Source organism: Ceratosolen solmsi, unplaced genomic scaffold (assembly GCF_000503995.2).
Source record: "Ceratosolen solmsi marchali unplaced genomic scaffold, CerSol_1.0 scaffold47, whole genome shotgun sequence".
In the NCBI taxonomy this organism is placed as follows: Eukaryota; Metazoa; Arthropoda; class Insecta; order Hymenoptera; family Agaonidae; genus Ceratosolen; species Ceratosolen solmsi.
The window spans coordinates 9302189-9324565 of record NW_011948419.1 but is presented as its reverse complement, the minus strand read 5'-3'; the positions used below and the strand labels follow the sequence as shown (position 1 = coordinate 9324565).

General features: G+C 22.3%; 1 protein-coding gene across 4 annotated transcripts in view; it reads left to right on the top strand.

The window, feature by feature from the left end:
• The window catches only part of TfAP-2 (transcription factor AP-2), an 81801-nt gene that overhangs the window by 25932 nt on the left and 33492 nt on the right, over window positions 1–22377 (top strand). Inside the window, exon 1 of one of the 4 annotated variants that reach the window (XM_011497675.1) lies at window positions 20394–20496. The exons of the other annotated variants lie outside the window; for them this stretch is intronic. Coding sequence (XP_011495977.1) covers window positions 20404–20496 — 93 coding nt within the window. The 5' untranslated portion in view covers window positions 20394–20403. Of the gene's footprint in view, window positions 1–20393; window positions 20497–22377 lie in introns of those variants that run through there. 4 annotated transcript variants of the gene reach the window in all.

Sequence of the window (22377 nt, the reverse complement as noted above, 5' to 3'; positions counted from 1 at the left end):
TTTAAACTACAGTATCTTTAAACGTATTATAAATGTTTATAACATCCTATTTTCAAAATTATTCATGTTCTACTTAATATATACTAACAATTCATTTCATTTATTAAAATATGAATTCATAAATATTTTTATCATAGATACACAGAAACGGAAATAACGGATTTTACATGAAGTAAACCAGAAATAAGTTATTAATAAATAAAGAAAAGTAAATTTTAAATAAAAAGAATACATTATTCACTTTTATTTTTTTATTGAACTGCTCACACATATTAATAAATGTATAAGTAGATATACAAAGCGAAATAAAAATAAATATTAGTATGCTTTTTTTTAATTGTATTACAAGCTTAAAATCAATTATAATTACAAATTAATTGAATATGTTAAATAGTTTTTATTATTATCTTGTGATTCATTGCCATTTTCTATGAAATAATTTAAACTAATTATTAACTATTAGCAATAAATCTAATCAGCGGAAAGACTATCTCATTACTTTAAAATAAATCTATGTTAACTAGATTAGTTATATCGATTTCAATGTAGAAATCTATAAGTAGATTAGCTTCAATACTATTATTTTGATATTAAATTTTATATTATCAAGTATATATTCATATTAGCACTAACTAAAAGAAAATAAATACATTATAAATAATATAAATATTATGTTATATGTATTAATATTTTTTAGCATTTTTTATATATCTTTTAAAATATTTGTAAATAACTGGAATATAGTTGATATACGCGCGCACGCGTGTGTGTGCATTAATAATATATTAGTATATAATTAATAATTAATAAATAACAGATCTAAAGAAGGATAGACATATAGATAGATAGCGAGAGAGGGAGAGAGATAGAGAGATATAGAGTGAGAGACATTAATAAGAGATAAATAGATAATAGATTAAATTATTCGCTATTCTGGAAAAATAACATTTATTCTCTATATAAGACTAAGAAAGTTTATAGACATATATCTCTCAATTCATAATCAACAATATGTAGTAGAATAAAACATCATAATAATATAAGAAAAAAATAAAAGTATTAAAATTTGAATGAAGAATTTGGTGTTCTAAAAAGAATTGTCTGTAGTTGGCGGTATTAAATATTATACTATGAGATTAAATTAAAGATAAATGTCTCCTTTTCAATTTCAATGAAGGAATGACGTAAATATATATATTTTTTTAAATATACTTTTAGTAAGATAAGCAAATATTTTATCATCCTTAAAACTATTAAAGATAATAACTGAAGTATAATGTAGAATATATAAATATTTATTACTATTCTAATATTAATATTAATATATTAAGTTAAAATAAGAAAATTAATTAATTACAGTACTAAGGAGTTTATAATATATAAGATATGCATAATAGTTTAACAACAATTTTACAAATAAAAATTGTATTACCTGTGGTTTTATTTATTTTGTGTATTTTATTATTATTAATAAATTCGTTCCAAAGTATTAATAATAAATTATTTAACTCTAAAAATAAAAATAAAATATATTTATTTGTAATATAATTGGATAATTTTAAATATAAAAAAAACTTGAGTTAAATAAAAACAGATAAATGTCTTGAAATATAATCAAACTGAAAAGAAATAAACATCTTGTTCCCTTTTCTTCTAGCGGTACCAATCGATTTTGTTCTGTTCTTTCTTCTTTCCGTTTCTCAAGCTTTACAAGAATTTTTGTAAATAACATCATGTTTTTCAGTGAACTTAACATTCAACAAACGCCACAAGTATTAGTTTTTTACTCTTTAGAATAAAACATATATGCTCTTATACATTCGCACAATTGATTATGTTATATTATAAAGAATTGAAGAAAGATAAAAGATAGAACTTTGATATATATAAGTTTAAACTTAATATCACACAAATTTTTTATACAGATTCACCGAAAAATTTTAACAGATTTTTAATATTTCAAATTATATTTAATAAAACAAAATCTTCTAATAACGTTCTTATTAAAAGCTTTCATTTAAAGAATGAAATTATCATTATACATTATAATTTTTTTTTAATATTGAGATAATATTGTAGAGAATTAATAACTGAAGTGTTTCATTGTTGAAGTATAGTTTCTATTTGCATATAAATCAAATACGTATTAAATAAAGGAATATAAACATTATAAGAACTTATTTAAATATAAAAATTTTATTTTCTTGAAATACTATTTTATTAGATAAATGTTCTTTATCGGGATTGAATGAAAATATAAATAAAAATTATGATTTTTCGATATGCTCTCTCAATAACAACTGACTAATATATTTATTCAATAATAAATATAAAGTATCAAGAAGTGCAAGGAAATATAAAATTGTGTATAAAATTATTGAATGAGTGTTATGATATGATAATAAAATTTAAGTTAATAGTGAGTTTAAAATATAAATAATCCAAATACTAGAGATATAAATAATCAAAATACTACAGATTGAAAAATTTATAATAAAGAGTCATGGTTTTTAAACCGCGATAACTATTATTATTTCGGAAAGTTATTATTGGCTGAAAAAGTGTTTTAATCTTTAAATTTGTAATTTATGATTAATCCTTTTTAACTTTAATTAAGTCTTTATAAAGAGTATTTTGTATATAATAATACATTGTAATACACTATCATAACCATTAATCAATTTTTTCTATAGAAATTTTCAGCATTTTATTAAACTTAAAATATATTAACAAATAACTATTTATAATACTTGAATTTAATAGTTTAAAGAGATTTAAATTATTGGATTAATTGAAATTTTTATAATGTTTATACAATATTTACATTTCGAGATTAAAAATTAATGTTTTTTTTAATAAATCCTATGACATTTAACATAATAATCATATTAATTCAGTACTTGGATGCTCAATATAAGAATAGAGCATATACCTATAAAGACGCTGGACAAAATAAAATTTTCGATAAGTTTATTCTGATTTAATAGTGATAAAAATTCTGGAGAAATATGATTGTCAACTAACTAATATACTGAAAAGCGAAAACAATAAAATGTTAGCTTCAACGTTTTGAATTCGGGAAAAGTAACTTTCTTTCTGGATAACAATAATAATAAAAGTGTTGTATTTTGTAATTAAATTATTTAATAATAATACAAATTTAATGTTATTTGTATTCATATGTATTAATATTAATTGAAATTTATATGAAAAATTATTAAAAATAAAATATAATGCCACAATTACAAAAATAATTATCATAGTCATTAATAGAATATAAAAATAGAAATAAAATTGTTATATAAGTTAAAAGTGTATGCAACTATAATTATGATTCAATTATCATTCAACTACAAAAAATTACTTTTCCTGTCCATTGATTCTTTGATGAAGTGTTAGTATTTACTAAGAGATAGCAAAACTAAAATATCAAACACGTTACGAATAAATTTCTATTCTTCAAGAGAACTAGGTATAGTATAGGAGGAATTCATGTAACAGGTTTTATGTGAGGCCGCTACTCCCTCAAAATTAAAGCAGCAAGCAAATTACGTAAAGTATAAAAATATCGTAAAATTTAAAAAACCATCATGAAAACACTATATAGTCGTGTTGATAGTATTTCCTATTATAATATTCTTTTGATTCACTTGGTTTTTTGTCGAATATGGAAAACCAGTTCTTTTTATGTATATTGCATTTTTATGTATATTATTATAACTGATGAAATTATAATATTGTAGTGTCATGATACTATTTTAATATCATTATACAATAATTTTATTATTATATATTAATAGACAAGATACTTTATCCTATTCATAAGCTAAATAATTAGTTGATAATAATCAGATTATGAAATATGAAATGATCTTAACACGACGTTTTTCAATTATCTTTTGAAATATTGATGCGTTGAACAATATTTTTTATTAAACATAGAAAACTCATTGTAATGACAAATACATTCAATATTTTAGATTCTCATTTCTATTATATATTTTATTTAAATAGAATTATAACATTATAAAAATTTAATTTAGAATAACAATTTATAATTTGTTTAAATGGATGGTAAAAAAATGAAAATTGAAAATTATTTTAAATAGAAATTTCAATTAAAAATGACAGTTTATATATCTTAAATGTTATGAAATAGTAATCATTTTCTAATTTTTTTTTTTTTAAATTACGATTTTTAATTTATATTACTGGTAACATTATTAGTAAGTAAATATATAAAATAAATAAATTAATATAATAAACAAATCAAATTCATCCTAGTTTTCCATTTAGCAAAAATAATAATGTTAATTATAAAAGAAGATCATTTATATAAGTATTTATAAACATATAAATAGAGAAGAATTATACACACACACACGCGCGCGCGCGCGCGCGACAAAAAAAAATAAAAGTAAAATTTATTTTGGAGACACTTTTTTTAGAGATACACTCCTCAGTGTTGTAACTATGCAAATTGACTCGCTTAAATTTTCCGTTTTAATATTACTAGCTCAAATCTTTTATAGTGTTTTTTATCTCGAATTTACCTCTATTTCCTCATCCATTTTTATTGTTTTTTTTGTTTGTTTTATGTAATTTTCTTTTCTAAAACTTGATATTAGTATTGCGCCACTATTATGACTTCTAATACGCTACGCTTCTTTTTTTATTTTATTTTTTTCTATGAAATTTAAAAATTCATAATTTTTTATAAAATTCAATAGATAATAATTCGCGCAAGAATATTTAACTTTACTCTGTGATTTGATCTGTCATTTGAAAATGTGTCTGCTTCTTAATATTTATCTCTATTATCCCACTTGTTACAAAATTTTATTTTTATTTTTTATCTTTTTCAAATAAATCTTATTTATATACTTTCTTTCAACTTCTTATCATATCATATTGCATTTAATTAAACTCAATCCTCGACACTGCACTCTATGTTTTTCTCGTGTTTTTCTTCATTGTCACACCAATTCTAGAAGAAATGACATGAAGATACATATACACATAGCGTTATCATACGCAGGCATTTCGGTCGTAGGATTAAAGCATTCACGACTATACGAGGTCACAAAACAGGTTTCAGGAAAAATCGATGTGAGAGCGTGCTTGTTTATAATGACAATATGGTGTTTTGATGATGCCTGTAATATCCGGTTAATAGCAGCTTTAATTGAAGTTAACTGATGTTATTCTATGAAATTAGCTTTATTTTATTTAGATTTGATTGTATAAAAATATATTTTTATCGATTAAAATAATGATGATAGAATTATATATATCATATAATTATAAAGTGAAAAACTCATATTTATTGTTATACTTTATTTATGTAATGTATTAAAATTTTTATATAATTATTTCTAATATATTAATGCTAGAGTACAAAGATTTGAAAGTTTAGTTGATTAACAGAATAAAACGATTGTTTTCTATTAACATATACAAAAATAATATAGTCCAGTATTTATTGCACAAATATATTGTTATTAATTAATTTTTACTATTTTTAGATGCTATAAATTAGTTTTTAATATATTTACTATTTCAATTTAATTATATTTTATTTAGATTCAAATTTTTTTCATTCTTTCTATTGTTAATATCTCCAAAAAAATCGTTGTATATAATTACATCTATATATATATATATATATATATATATATATATATATATACGCGCATAATTAAATTAATCAACAAATCAAATGATCATTAACATTATAAAATAAAAATAAAATATTAATAACAATCAATATAAGAAGTATAAAATACAAGATATTTATGATTTACTGCATTTTTTTTATCTTTTTAACCTAATATTTAATTTATACATAGTCTGTTAATAGGTGAAGTCGGTAGTTTTATCTTTTCACGTTCAATAAAAAATGTTAAAAGTTTCGAAATCTAAGTCTAAGAAAAGTCTAAGAAAATTAATTATTAAGAAATTCAAATATTGTTACTCAAATTAAAAATATTTTAATTAAACCATAATTTAATCTGTATAGATATATTTTAAATACTGTAGCAAATAAGTCGAACAATTAAAAAATTTTAGTGATCAAATTTTTAAATTTGATAAATTTCTATAATTTGAAAAATCTCACAGTAATAGAAATAGTAATAGAAAGAAGATTAAAATATTCTATACTATTTGAAAACTTTTTAAATAAAATAAATATTTTAAATAACTAATTTTTCATGATTTATTATTGAAATATATTACTGTTCGATTTTAAAGGTTTAGTTTATGGCTCGAACTACTAATTCAATAGTTCAGTGGATTAGTCTCTCGGCAGGATAATTTCAAAGGAAATAATAAGTGATAAGGCTAAAAGATATCATGTATTTAGTAAAACAATGTTTATTATTTGTAAATAATTATAATAATATTGCACTGTTGTGTGGAGAGAGATAATTCTATTGAAGTAATGAGGGTGTGTTCTTCTATTCTTGATTTTTGTAGATTCTATGATATTACTGTATCTTGAAGTTAAGGTTATGCTGATGTAAATATTAGCAGGTGTAGTCAATCATGCTCATGAGGTAGCATGAGAAGATGGTGTTTGAGTCAAGTATGATTGATAAATGGAATATCTATACTTGATATGGTGTAAGATGTTTAATAGAAATTGGTGAGTAATTAATTATGTCTTTAATCATTTATGGGAACAGTAGAAGGGCTAGTCACACACAAGTGTCATTAATTATAAGCCTCAGAACTCTGAAGGATTTATTGATATGTATTAATGGTCGATCAGTCGATATATTGTAGCCTGGCCTTGAGAATAACCTTGATTTGTTGCGTCAATTGTGTTGACTATTTTAGGGAATGCACGACGACGTGCTCATCACCTGTCGACTGTTTGGGCCTGTGTGAAGTCGAAGCATTGGTTCGACCGACTGAATGTGAAATTGCCCATTTTATTCTTGTGCGAAGTGTGACTAGCTAATTTATTAATATAAAGAATTACCTTGTAAACTGCTGACAAGGTATGTTGATTGCTGCGTAATTAATGTCCCTCTTGATTACTATTTCATTGGCTTCACTGTAATCACTATTTAATCTTCCGATTTCTTATTCTCATGCACACGCGTATTCTTAACTATGCTGCCGAATATATGGCCACGTGTAGAATTTACAGTATACTAAAACACTGAGCGGCAGTTACACTTGAGTAAGCGCGAAATGATATTACAATGAGCCTTTTCAATACGCTCACGAACCGAAGGCTTGATCGTTCCGTGGCAGCTCTGCTGAAAATACCGACCGTTCCATGGCGGTCCTGCAAGGGGCAGATCGAGTCGAGTCACAGCAAGATGTTAGCCGCAAGCGCAGTTGGTCGAGGGTGGTTCGGCAAGAAAGCCGGTCAGCAAGCAAGAAGATTTCAGCGAGAGGGCGAGGCGCGCCGCATACGTCCCTTATATAGTCACGCGGCGGCTCACTTAGCTGGCAACAAAGCATCATCGTTGTTGCACCAATTCTTACACGAGGCGTGGAAAGAAAAATCTAGAACCTTCGAGAATGTTCAACGAGAGAAAAGTAGACGCAATACCCTTGAGTGATCTTATAGTATATTAGATTTCATGTCGTAAAACTTGCTCGGACTTGCCGAGTATTGTTTATAAACATTCGCCCTAGTGGGCGTCCCGGTCCGAGCGCGCGTGCCGTGCGCCGCACAGCGGTTATGACCTACTTTTTCTTAAATTCATGGATCTGCATCAATCTCGAACAATTACAATTCCTTTTAAACGGATTTATAAAAGAAATATTATTATTTTAATATATATTTAAAAATTTTATATCCATTTATAATTTTTATAAAATTAACCAGAGTAAATTGGTTAGTTTATGCATAAAAACTAAAAATTTTGATTGATATTTAAAAATAGAATAGTTTATTTTTTCCGTTTTTCATCTTTCACAGTTTATTTATTCACGCTATCTTCAGTTCTCTTCATCTTATCTCTACTTTTTATCAATGCATTTGCCGCTTTGAAATTTACATTTAAATTAAATTTAAGCATACTAAAAATTCTGTGCTTTCTTTTACTTTTATTCGTCTATTTTTTTTTTTCGCTAATAAGAATAATTTAACATATGAATACAAGTACATATAAGATACGAATAAAAATAAATATCCGTCAAGACTGTGTATTTCCTGCTCACATCAAATTCTCTTTTTACAGATGTCTCGTGGTTATTTTATCAAGATTCATTTACTTATTGCCCTATTAAAGTAGATACACTTATTCGTCTATAATGATTTAGTTACTTCGACATATTTAGATTTATAAACTGCATCTATGATTTAGAGGAATATTTTTTATTTTTGCATAATCAATCCAGTTCACTATTTTCTTCCTTTTCTTCAATGTATCATCTGACAAGCATTGATCCGTTATTAGGTGACTATTGAAGTACTACAACTACTGCAGCTACTACTTCTTATGGTACTTTAAAGTTTACAGAGGATTTTCACAACTATATACTTATTACCATTATTACATTGATTTACTGTGTTTTTTTATTAATACACACACACACACACACACACACACACACATATATTAGAACTTCTTTTAGTCATTTTTATAAGATATGTAATAATTATCTTTAATACAAACTTCATATGAAAACGGTCATAATTACTGTTTAAAAAACTTCAAGTATTTTTTTACTTGTATTAATAGAAAAACATATACTGCTCAAAATATTACTGCGTAATATTTATCAGTCTTATCATTATTATTAATATATGTACGTTTTACTTTTTATAACATAAAAAATAATGAAAAATAAATTATGCTACGTAAAAATGTTTTTATAAATAATTTTTATAAAATTATTTTAAACATATATTAACAATAAAATATTAAATATAGTCAAATATCATTAATAAAGTTTGTATATAAATATACTCTTTTTGTTAAAGGATTTAAACAAAACATTGAATAATATAAAAGAATATTACTCATGTTATACTCTTCTCACACTTATAATAAATATTACCTATAAAATTGGATTAATTTCTGTATATATTTTTGTTTTTTCAACTTTTCTTTATTTAAAAAAAAAATTAATTTTATAAATTATCTATATTCCATTTATATTTTTAAAAAGAAATAAAATAATCAAAAGTATCTGTAAAGGAAAGATTAAAGGTATAGATTTCGTTTTTTATTATAACCTTTTTAAATTATACTAATGATATATATAATAGAGACATTTTATTTTAAAATTATTATTTAAAATAATTAAAAAAAAACATATAATAAAAAAATAATATTTTAACTTATTTTTAAAAACAATTTCTGATTTTATTTCTGAATTGAAAACAGGATATTTCAAAACAATATCCAATCTTAATTAATTTAAAATATTATAATACTATTTATTCATTGTTTAAATTATAATTATTTAATCTATGATAAGCTGCTTTTTGAATATATATAATATTCAGTAATGTCTTTAAAATGATTATAATTATGCCATATTATTAAATTTTAAATATTTTGTTATAGATAAAATTCAATATTTAATATTTAATATTTTTATTCTTTATTCTTTACATTTTTTAATTACGAATTTGATTATAGGAAAATTTTCGAAAGATTTAAGGTAACCGCTTAGACCACTTTTAGTATAAATATAACAATAACTTGAGGAATTAATGAAAATAATAAATAATTTTTGTGAAAATTTTTATGAAAGTTCCTTTTAGGGTAAGAAGATTGAATATTATCTCTATTTGATTTTAGAATGTTTTTATAAAGTTACGGAATTATTTAACACACACGCGCGCGCGCGCGCGCACACACACACACATATTTTATCTTTTTACTTAATCTTTTAATTAATCTTCAAAAAAAGTAAAATTCATGGATAGACAGATAAGAGAAAAGGTCAGAGATATTAAATAGATATATATATATATATATATATATATATACATATGTAATACATAGAACTAGTTAAATGAGTGAGTTGTATAATGCCTTTACAATTAATATTAAATATGAGCAAAACAGAAAATTATGAATAAAAATAAATAAGACGAGAAAAAATAATTATGAGTGCGTATTCCAAATAAGTGAACATTTATGATTTAGTTTGAATATCAATTTAAGGCAAATAGTCATTAGCAGGATTAAATATAAAACAATATACGAATAAATGGAACGAACTTAAATGGAGTTATTCGATAACGCTATTCTCATACAATATTATTTATAACAAATTTATTCTATAATAAGTGCAATAATAGTATTGTAATAACTCTAATATAATTCAAATTATTACTTTGTTATATTATATATTTTTTATAGAATGAATTATACTTAAAATATGTGAATCATAAAAATAAGAAATAATGGATTATATATTTATATGTATATAAGTAATTAAAAATACAAAAATCTGTAAACATTTGTATGTTTTTAATATTTAAATTATTATTATATCTAAATTTAATTCATTTGATTAATTATGTCAATAATTTATTATATTCATTTATTTTCTAAGACAGTATAAGACTATAAATAAAAACTTTATATTATCATAACTGTAAATTTTTTCAATAAGTAGTTGTTTAGTAGGTAAATCACGATTTAAATGTTATGAAAAAATAATTATTATCTTGACAAGAAGATATTGTATTAGTATTAAAAACTCTATTTTGGGTGTAAAATTGGTACAAAACAAATGATTTAGCAATTTTTTACGATGTTTTTTTTTTTAAAGAAGAAAAATATTTTTTATAAAGCAAAAAATAATTTTTAATAAAAGTAATTATAAAAATGCTAATAGAGTATCATCATAATATAATTATTTAATTTGATATCTAGTTATTTGATTGCATTATATAACTGTTAAAAAGAGATAGAAGTTGAAATTAATGAAGTACATAAAAAAAAAAAAAGATTTTATTTATAAATTAAAATCTCATGCTTATCATGTTATGGATAAATCTGCTATATAACAAAAATTAAGAATATTGACGACAATATATAAGAACCAATCTTATTAAAAATTCTTTTAACTTCACTGAAAATTTAATTAATTATGAGAGTTGATTAAAATAGAAAAACAAAAAAAATAAATCCCTGTTCAAGTAACAGATACACAATTATATCATTGACAAGTTGATCGACCAACTGCAAAGCACGTCAAATCGTCGATTTCTCAATTGTTTAATGAACTCATATATAGAAATAGTTTAATGAACTCATATATAGAAGAATAAGCAATAACAAAAAATTTTTTGAATAGTAACCAGGAAAAAAATTTATATAAATGATGTTCTTTTTATAATGTTACATTCAACTTTTTTATTTAAAATAGCTACAGCAAATATCAATATCCAAAATATAAAAGTATAAGAATCATGACAAATATTGATCACAAAAATAGTTTTGTTAGGAATGTTAAATAACTATACAAGTTTGAAAACATTTAATAAATATTGATACTAATCACAGTTAAATATTCAAATATTTTTTAAGCCAATTTTTGTAAGTATGGTATTCGAGAAAATTAGATTGCACAGGGGTTATCACAATATTCATTTGGGTTTCAATTTTATCGCGTTATAATTCGAAGAGTGAAATTAAACGACATCTATTGAATTATTATACAAAATTTTTATAAGGTTTAGCGAATTTATAGTTAAGTCATAAATTGAGTACTGCATACAAATTTTTCTCTAAGTTTTATACATAAGCTTTATATTCTTTTAATTAAACTAACTTCTTTATGGTTTTAATTTGAATCCTAATTTTTTTACTTAACTTATTTAACCCAATGATATTAGTCATTTGTAAACAAATATGAATCATAATATTATTTTGTTTTATGTACATAAAAATAATTTTCATCACAATATATTAGTTTATTAGTAATAATTGATAATTTGAAAATTATAAAAATATCAACAATAATAGATAACAGTACAAATAGTGTAACTATATTACTAAAATATATATATATAGTAGAAGTAATAAAAAAAAATTAAGCTGAATAAACAAATATACTAATTAGCTATCTATTCAACTAAGAAAAATAAAAACACATTAAGGTAAAAAGTTATGACTTATTTATTTTGAAATTAGAAATGGGGATAATAAGTTATTTCAAAAGTAGTAATAAGCTCGATGCATTTTCCTCGTAAAACAGGATTGGATCAGTATTGTAATAGCTGGCAAATGGATTGTATGTGTGAACTGAAAGTAATTTTAGTTTCCAGGTACTTCTAAAATTTTGAAAAAAAAGAAGGAATTATTGTAGGATGGATCTTACGGGGTAAGCCTACGTAGATTTTCATACAACACGGATATCAGTTCAAATTTGAGTGCACTAGCTGTACAGTGCTTTGTTTGTATCCCGTTAACTTCATTGACGATTAAAACTTCTCTTTCTCAATTCATGAACTACTTATTTTATTATATTACAATATATGTAGTTATATAAACCAAAATAATATACGAAATGTGATTATATCGCATTCTCTGTGTGTTACATTCGTTTTGTCTTCATCGAATTAATCATCAAATAGATTTATTTAAAAAAAAATATTTATTTTACTCTATTTGTATACTACTATTTACAATTATTAGTAACTAAATCAAAACGTCAATCAAATAAATATTATATGTGTAATTAATTTATATAATTAATAATATTACTCTGTGAAATGTAATTACATCCGTATTATATAAATACAATTATAATTCTAGAATTTATTATTTTACATTTTACAGAATTATAATTTTTTGTATATATACAAAATATTTATATATTTTGTATAAAAATATATATATAATTCCGTATCAATTAAAAATTTGTTTGGATTATTTTTAAAAATTATTAGTGTCTTGAAATACATAATTTCTAAATAATATTAGAAATTATCTATCATTTAATGTTGTATATACCGAAGCACACTTTTACATATAAATTTTTACATATGAATAAATTAATAATGAAAACAGCAATAATAATAATAATAATAATAATAATAATAATAATAATAATAATAATAATAATAATATACGTATAATGCATCAAATATATTATTGCATTTGCATTATTTTATATAATTATTAAATATATTTGTAATACTTATTTTTATATAAAGAATACTTCTTTAATTCTTGCACAAAATTCTTAAAGTTGCAAAATAAAAATTGCTTGGCTACCACATTTTTATAATACTAATTTATAGGTAATTAATTACTCATTAAATATTACGAAAAAGTTCTAAAACTGTATCTTTATTTGCATTCAATCTTTTCTTGTTATTTGTTCTTATCAATAAATATTCTCAAAAACATTTCATTTTCTTCTTCGTTCTTTCAAAAAAAGAAAAAAAATTATAAATTTATGGTAACTATGTAATAATTTCATATCATTTAAATTAATTGTATGCAAATATTATTCGTATATTAAGTATATCAGAAGTCAGTTGAATTTGTGAACGACTCAAATTTCATCAATCAGTGTTAATAATTTATTTGATACATAGCTAGTTCATTATTTCGTTTGCATACAATGCGCACGCTCGCACACGCACGCACACACGCACATACGTTTTGAAATAAATAATAGACATTTTTTATTTATTTTTTACAAATATTGCCTTGTTTTTTAGAATAATTTATAATTATCATAAATTAATTGAATAATAGAACAACAACTTTGGAGAAATTCATTTAAACTAATTTTTTATTATTTTTAAGATTTTTGTTCAACAAATAATTTTTTTCAAAATATTTTACAATTATTTTACATTCAAAAATTTTACATGAAAATTTTGAATTTATCAATTTTAATAACAATAATAAAAATTAAGTATGAATTAGGTAAAAATATAAAACTACAAAATTTCTTTAATTTATTTATAAATTCATTTGTTAATATTAACAATTAAAAGAAATAAATTTTTTAAGATAAAATTCGTATTAACCGATATGGATAATTAAATCTTAACTATAAAAATATTTGACAAATCGCTGTGATTCAAAACATCATTTGTATCAATAAATATAAAACTAGCAATTATGATCTTTTATATACAAATCTACGATATTAAAAACTACTATCAGTGCTATAATGAGGGATGAGATGCTCTGTGTAAAATGTGTGATTTGGATGAATGCATACATGAATACAGTAAATAATATGCGCACTCACGTGTTCATATGCAGAGAGAAGGATGATTACGGTATCGCAAATACGTTCGTTACCGTTAGATGGCGTTGGACATGGAGTGCTTGGAATGCCGTTTAGCAGCTTCTCTCTTGTGACTGAAAGAAGAGAGCAGAGAATCTTCGGATTTTACTATTGTACATCTATTATTTACGTATGTGGTTATATACGAATCTCTGCTATTTTCTTTCTCTTCAAAATTTGGACATACTCTTTTGATGGTTATTATGATCCTTGTAAATAATATTTAATCTTTATAATTTTCTTTTTTCATTTTTCTAATATACTTCTGTATTTTCTTCGTACTCTAATTTTCAACATCATATAAGTAGAAGTTTAATACTGTAATAAATTATTAAATGTTTTAATACACGAAAAATAGTTAATAACTTGAGTTTTAATAAACATAGTTACTTCAAATTATAATACACTAGAGTAACTAAACTTATGATTTTACAAAATATCTCAAAAGTTCATTCAATTCACTGTGTTTGAAATATACAAGTTGAAAAGATTAGAATATTTTAGCTTTTATTTTCATTATATGAAAACATTATGAACTTATAAAAAATACAATTTATGAATTTTTTATAAATAAAAACTTCTTAGAGGATAAACGGATATTATGCATATATAATAACAATCATAATCATTTACATATCATAACAAATCATAAAATGGATTTGAATACGTAAAAGCTAAATTTGATATCTTATATATTATTCAACAATAGTATTAAACTAAAATCTTAAAATTAGACATATTTAAAAACATTCATAAATTAATACATGATTAACTTGATTTTCTATTTTCACAAGCTATAATAAGCTATACAATATTTAATAATCTACAATATAAAATTTTATATTTATATTTATTATTTATATTTTAGGTCACTGACTATTTCTAGCTACTGTATTTAATAATATTTGGGTACTTTCAGTGTATAAACAATTTTTTAATTTAGTATCAATAAATAATGGTACCAAATTAATTTGCTATTTTTATGTTTAGTAGATATGACCTTATAGTCACTCTGTTGAGAAGACTAAGTTTTGCATTTACTCTAATAATTTTATTTGAAGTCTATTAATCGAAAAAGTTGACTTTTCTCTAGCATGTGTACCACATGTTATTTTTAATACAGTTAAAATGGGTAAATTTGAGTTTTTCGATTAAAATAATTTTTTACATTTGTTTAATTTTCGAAAAACAATTTTCACTTCAGCCTATTGATTAAAAATTCTGTAGTAATATTATAATATACTATTATAATACACTAATTTATAATATAAGTGAGTCCAACATTTGAAACATGTGATATTTTAGCTAAATAATTACTGGTGTCTTAATATATATGTAAATGATACAATAACTCTCCGAATAAAATCAAACAAACCAATTTTTATTTAATACGGATTAAATACATACAAACAATAATAATAGTATCAATAATTATAAGAATATAATGAAGTTTTAATATTTCTGATAATAATATATAGATTTACTGAACTTTGAGGAGATACTTACCTTAAGTGTATTTAATATTTTAATTTTATGTAATAATATATAATTGTATTGGAAATAGTTGTATAAAACTGATTTCTTTTACATATAATATCTTTTAATATCTAATCTCGATTGTCTAATTATCTAATCAAGTTTTAATTTACATAATTTGTAGATGAGTTTTCGTTGGAATAGTTGTTAAATCAAAAGACCTTTAGAAACATGTGAAAAATTACCATAGTTTTTTATTTGTTTTGATTTAGTTGTAAATAATTGTATATTCTTGTGCATATAAAACGATTTTATAATTTTATCTAATTAAACTATTAATTAAATTTTTTATTAAATTTTGTATTTTATAAAGTCACGTGTGTAAATTATTATTTTAAGCTGTTTGACATAATGAAAAATCGGATCTTTTCCTTAGTTTTAGAATTTCTAATAAGAAACCACAAATTACTTTATATAGATTAGCAAATACATTTTATTTTTAATATATTTATATTATTATATCAATGAACAATCAATCAACAACATCAAGAATTTTTTAAATTTGCATTTGTCATTTTGCAATTTTAAATCCAGTAATCAATCGAAAAATCTTATCTTGTATATAATACATATTATTTTCTTCTATATTATTAAAAAATAGTTTATATATATTTATATTTATTAAATTTATTGATTTTCAGCAAAATATCTTCATATTTTAACTTTAATAATAAAGAATCAGGACTTGATTAACGCTACGTTATAAATGAAATTAATCTTTAACTTACATGAACTATTTTACATATTTTTATTTAATGATTAAACAATATTACATTTAGCGAATAATAAGAAATTTACAAAAATGATATACTTATTACCTTCTACTAATAGAAAAAATTTTGTTTAGTTTTACTAACTTTTCATTGTCTCAGATAAATAAATCATGTAATTTATAAAGTCTTTTAATGGCAATGGATTAATGTCACCTAGATTTTTCGGACTAAAATATTCATTAGTTTTATTCAATTATGATAACTTACAACCTGTATACGATTTTTATGTTCCATGGTGACAGTAAATTCAGTTTTACTTATATTACGAAAGTTATGTTTTTAAATAAATAAATAAATAAATAAAAATAAATAAAAAATAAATGAAAATTTTTTTAAAATAAATACGTTTTTCAGGATTCCTACCATTTTAATACAATATAAAAATTCCCATATTTCCTATTAGGCACGCTTTTGTTTTAGTATTATTTTGTTATATGTATTGAAACTTACATGTAATAATAATCTTTTCATTATTATCAGGCTAAGATTTAGTTTGATTTTGTTTTAGGTATTAAAAATTTCATCTAATAATAATCTTCTCATAATAGTTGTATTATTAGGCAAAAATTTAATTCAGGATATATAATCTATGATATATAAAAATCAGGAATAAATAATAATCCATCAGATTTCATTTATATTAAAAAGTTACAATATTTAGTAAAAAATTTTCATTATACATTTATAAATTTTGTATAAAAAAAAGTTTGTAATGTCAAAGATTAATTTTAAAAATTGTAATATATTTGAAGTATAAGGTTTTTTATATTAAGAAAAAGTGTTATATATTTGATATAAAAATAAAATAAAATTATTATTAATAATAGTTAGATATAAAAACTGTTTGTTAAAATGATTGAATGATTTATATTCGTAATTACCTATTATTAATTTTGAAAATTAACGTGTCCTGTGCTTTATTTAAGGTTAATAAATGTGCAGATTTTATTAGACAGTATTAGATGTCAGTTTTAAATTTCATACATTAATGCTCACACATTCATTTGAATAATAATTCATAGCATTTAGAAAAATGAAAATAATTTCATAGCTTCATGTTTAAAAAATTATACATTAATCTACGCAGTCAGTTTAGAAGTTAAAACAGTGCTTTGAAACGAGTTAAGAAAAGAGAATCTTGATTTTATGAAGTAATTACTTGAAATGAAGTATTTTAGAAACTGCTTTTTTCTCCCGCAAAGAATTCAGAAGTTATGGAGACGCACAATTTCGTGATTTTCGCTTTTGCTTTGAGATAGTCCTCTCACTTGACCAACAGTGGGACGTCTCCTTCATCAGTGGAAGACGTGATAGTAGGAATAACGTTTACATAGTATATTCACATTATCTTTACACTGAGTTCATCATATCATGTATATTCTTTCCAATACACATTTATCTCTCATTTTTATAAGTTTATAAAAACTTAATGTATTCGACTTAAGATCAGTCTGTGCAGATAAATTTTATTTTTATTTAATATATGATTTTGATCTGTATTGAATATGAATTTATAAAATCATAATTGCGTTTATAATTACTGATAATAGCATTATGAAATTATCTGGTTTAGTAAAGTATTATCTTTTTGATTTCAGTAATATAGTTTATTGTTATATTTTGAACATTTTTTGTATATATGCATATACATCCATAACATATAGTGAATAATTCAATCAATTTTGTTTAGCATATACAATCATATTAACGAACTATTTAAAAAATTTTCTGTTTTTTTTTTTAATGTTTTGTAGTTAATATTAATAAAACTTTTGTTAAATTAAGTTTTCAAAAATATATTTTTTTACTTAAATGTAAAAAAATTTTGAAGCGTGAATTATTAGTTATTTTTATATTTAAAGTTCTATTTTTATGGATATTTCATTTTGTATATATTGTCAAAGTCATATAAAAACTATAAATATTTGCTCAATTCACTCTTGTTCTAAATAAAAAATTGTGCTTCTAAAAGTTAATTTAAATATAGGAAATTAAAACTGAAGTAGTAGAAATTTAAAAATATTTTTAGAAATAAAACTTTAACATAAATTGTATATGATATAATATATTTTAAGTCTAATATTTTTATATTTACAACATATATTGTTGTAAAAATTCTCTCTACGTATCTTATTACCTTTTAATCTTTACAAATATTTATTTTGAATATACAGAAGAATCTATTAAACATTATATATTAAATGATAGTATGATCAGCAAATGGTTGTAAAAATATCAATTATTTGAAAGATTGAATTATAATATTAACTAATATTTCTTACGCCAAAATATGATGAAATTCAATGAAGTTATTTCGGATGAATATCAGACATTAAACTTTAAATATAATTCGATAATTTGATTTCAAGGAATCGAATATTCAATTAGCACAACTTTTGATACTTTCGGCCCGACATTAATTGAGACTGTATAAAAGGTGTATACATATCAACATTAACACGCTTTTTTAGGATTTTATAAATAGATTAATTATTAAAGTTAACATCTATATTATTTTTAATAAGCCATGCAAATATGGGCAATGATTTATTTTACAATAAATGTATCATATAAGACTTTGGTTGGGAGCATAAGTAGTAAGCAATAAGGAAAGGCGGGCATAATAGTTAAAATACAACAAAATTATAAAGAAAAGTTATTTGTTATTATATAGGATTTATTATTAAAGTTAAATTTCCTTTAACTATCTAAACAACAGAAAAATAAAATAAATTATACAATAAGTATATTAATATTATTTAATTATATAAGTTATAATAATTTATATTTTATATATAATAATAATTTTATCTGTGTCAAATTTGTAAAAAAATAAAATTATATGCAAAAGAAAACTTATAAAAAATGTAATAACTAGAATATTTTTAATATTTGAGAATAAATTGATATATATGCATATGTAAATTGAATACATGTAAACAAATTTATTAAATAAACATTTACAATGACGGTAGATTATTATTTCAACACAGTGTTTTAATTAAGTAAACGTTAAATATTTGATCTTATGGAGTTTATCAGTTTTTAAAGGTAAGATTAAATGAAGAGAAGAAATAACTACAATGATTATAATATTTAGTAAATTTAAAGCATAACAAATGGTTGACTTGAGAATAAAACATTGAACAATTAAGCATTGTAGTTGTATATGTATCAATCACTTTGTTCATTTTTTCTTGGTGAATTACATATTATTTTCAATTTTGTGCTGATATCTATCATGTTCCTGTTTACTTTTGTCTAGACACATTTCGTCAACTTACAAGCGTATGAGCAGAACGGGAGGGTAAATTAGGTAGACATTTCACAGGCGAACGCGAAAACGACACGCCTTGCTAAATCCGTGGCTCCAATAGTAGAGCATATTGGCCTTCTCAGGTTAGGCGCCATGGGGCGCCGGAACATCGGAGGAGGTGGCAACGATGGTAATAGCGGTGTGGAGGCAGCTGATGTGGCGGGAGTTGAGTTTCGCGACCCTAGTACCGCTTTCTGCGATAAGTCGTCAGTGCGCGCCGACGCAGTCTTCTCGCGTCCGTACAGATATTACAACGTATAGCGTTCTAGCGCCATGAAAATCAGCTGTTTATCTAGATGTTGGTTACTAAGCAGAGAATCGCAAACCTTTATGTCGTATGTTTGTTCATCTTTCGAAAGATTTTGCGCAAAAGTATGTCTGGAAATAGTTAAGTGTGCTTAGTAGTTTTACCGTGGTATGTGCATTCTGTGGGAAGTACTACATTTAATGCATCAAGGTACCGGAAATCTATAAATTACATAGAAATCTATAAATTATATCGTCATTTCAAAACTGAGTAAACTGGAGATTTTTGAAATGTTCCCGCCACGGACAGAAACATCTAACGTTGAGAAACTTACGCTATGCTACGCTCCTCACGTCGATATGACAACAGTTATTGAAATCGAGGTGAATTACATCTAAGAAATTTTTTTATACTATAGTAAAATTGTTTTAATTAAATATTAATCGAAGATGTAGAATTTGTACTCAAGGTAGACTTTAATAAAACATTTACGATAGGTGACTTGTTATCTTTATGTACGAAGAATTTCAATTATATCGTTATATTAACATAATAGTTAAATATGTATTTAAACAAAAATTTCAATTGAAATTGTATTAAAAAAATTGTTTTGTTTATTATCATTATAATCTCTTAAATGAAATTTCATATTTTTAAATTTAAATTTAAAAGCTAAACTGTTTTAAATACAAAACAAAAACATACAATAAAACGTAAATATAAATATACTGCTATAAATATGATGATAATAATAAAAATATTATCGTAATTTAAAAAAAAAATAAAATATTGTAGTTTAATTTAGTGACACTTTAAAATTTTATTTGTTATAAAAGTATCCTAATAAAATTATAATTATTTAGCATATGCTTTAATAATTATTAATTATTTTATTTAATACATTATAAACTGAAAATAAAATAAAAATATTATTTAAAAAATACTATTACTATTATAAAACATTCATATTGGTTGAAAAAATATTATTAATTTCTTTTGATTATCGATATCCTATAAACTAATATTTTTCATAAAATTATACATTTAATATTTGCTTATTGCGAAAAAATAATACATTATGAAAATAATATATAAAACAAAAATATTTGTATGCATCACGTAGCGTTTGTGTACAATAATGTTATTTTTATTTATCTTTTTATACTTAATAATGATGATATAGAGTTATTACTGTAATTAATGTACAAATTATACATTTTACTAATTAAGTTAAACGAAATAAAAAAAATTAAACTTAGATATTAATGTAAATAATTATTTAACATATAATTATAAAATAGAATATTAAACATAAAATTGAGATATTGATTTCAAAATAAAAAATTAAACACTTATGAACAGCTTTTATGTTTAAATAATTATTTTGATAATACAATAAAATTCAGAAAGTAGTTTAAATAATTTTTTAATAGAGCTTTATATTGTTCAAATAGATATTTAATTAAATTTGCTACTATCTTCTCCACAAATGTAAAAAAAATATAATTTATTAGAAATTAATTAATTAAATACAATGTATTTTATTAATCAATATAATTTAATTAGAAAAATAAAGAAAATAAATTATATTTGAAAGTTAAAAAAAATACATAACAATGTATGTATTATGTAAAGGTAGTTCATTTGAATAACAATGTTGCATATATCTAATATATATTTATTTAAAATAAATAGTTGTTACTATAGATTTAAGAAATGGTTTTGTGTTGTCTAAAAATGCCGAATAATTTTTAAAGCTTTTTATTTTCATGTAAAAAAATATTATATTACATTAAAATACAAATATTTTATGTGAATCTATATTGGCGCTATAAGACCATTAAAAATATAAATCTACTTATAAGTACATAAGATCATTACTATACAGTAAAAATTTAATTTTTAAATAAACCTGTTATTCGTTATCCTTTTCAAAAAGTAGATAAAATTATAATTTTATGGGTGATTGAATAATAAGATATGTTAGAAAATTTTTGCATATTTTCCATAAAATTAAACATTGGTATTTATATTATTGAGTATAGTATTCCAAAGTAGATACGTAATGTAATGTATCGTACATTAATTATACAGTGGCGCTTACAATCGTGTACCAAATATTTCCTTTTAATTGTGCCAGTCAACTAGAAATATATATGATAGAATGAAAATATTAATGATCATATTTGGTGAAAATAATGCATAATTTTGCCTAAGTAAAATAACAAAAAGAAAATAAGGAAAAGCTGTATTCTAACTGTATT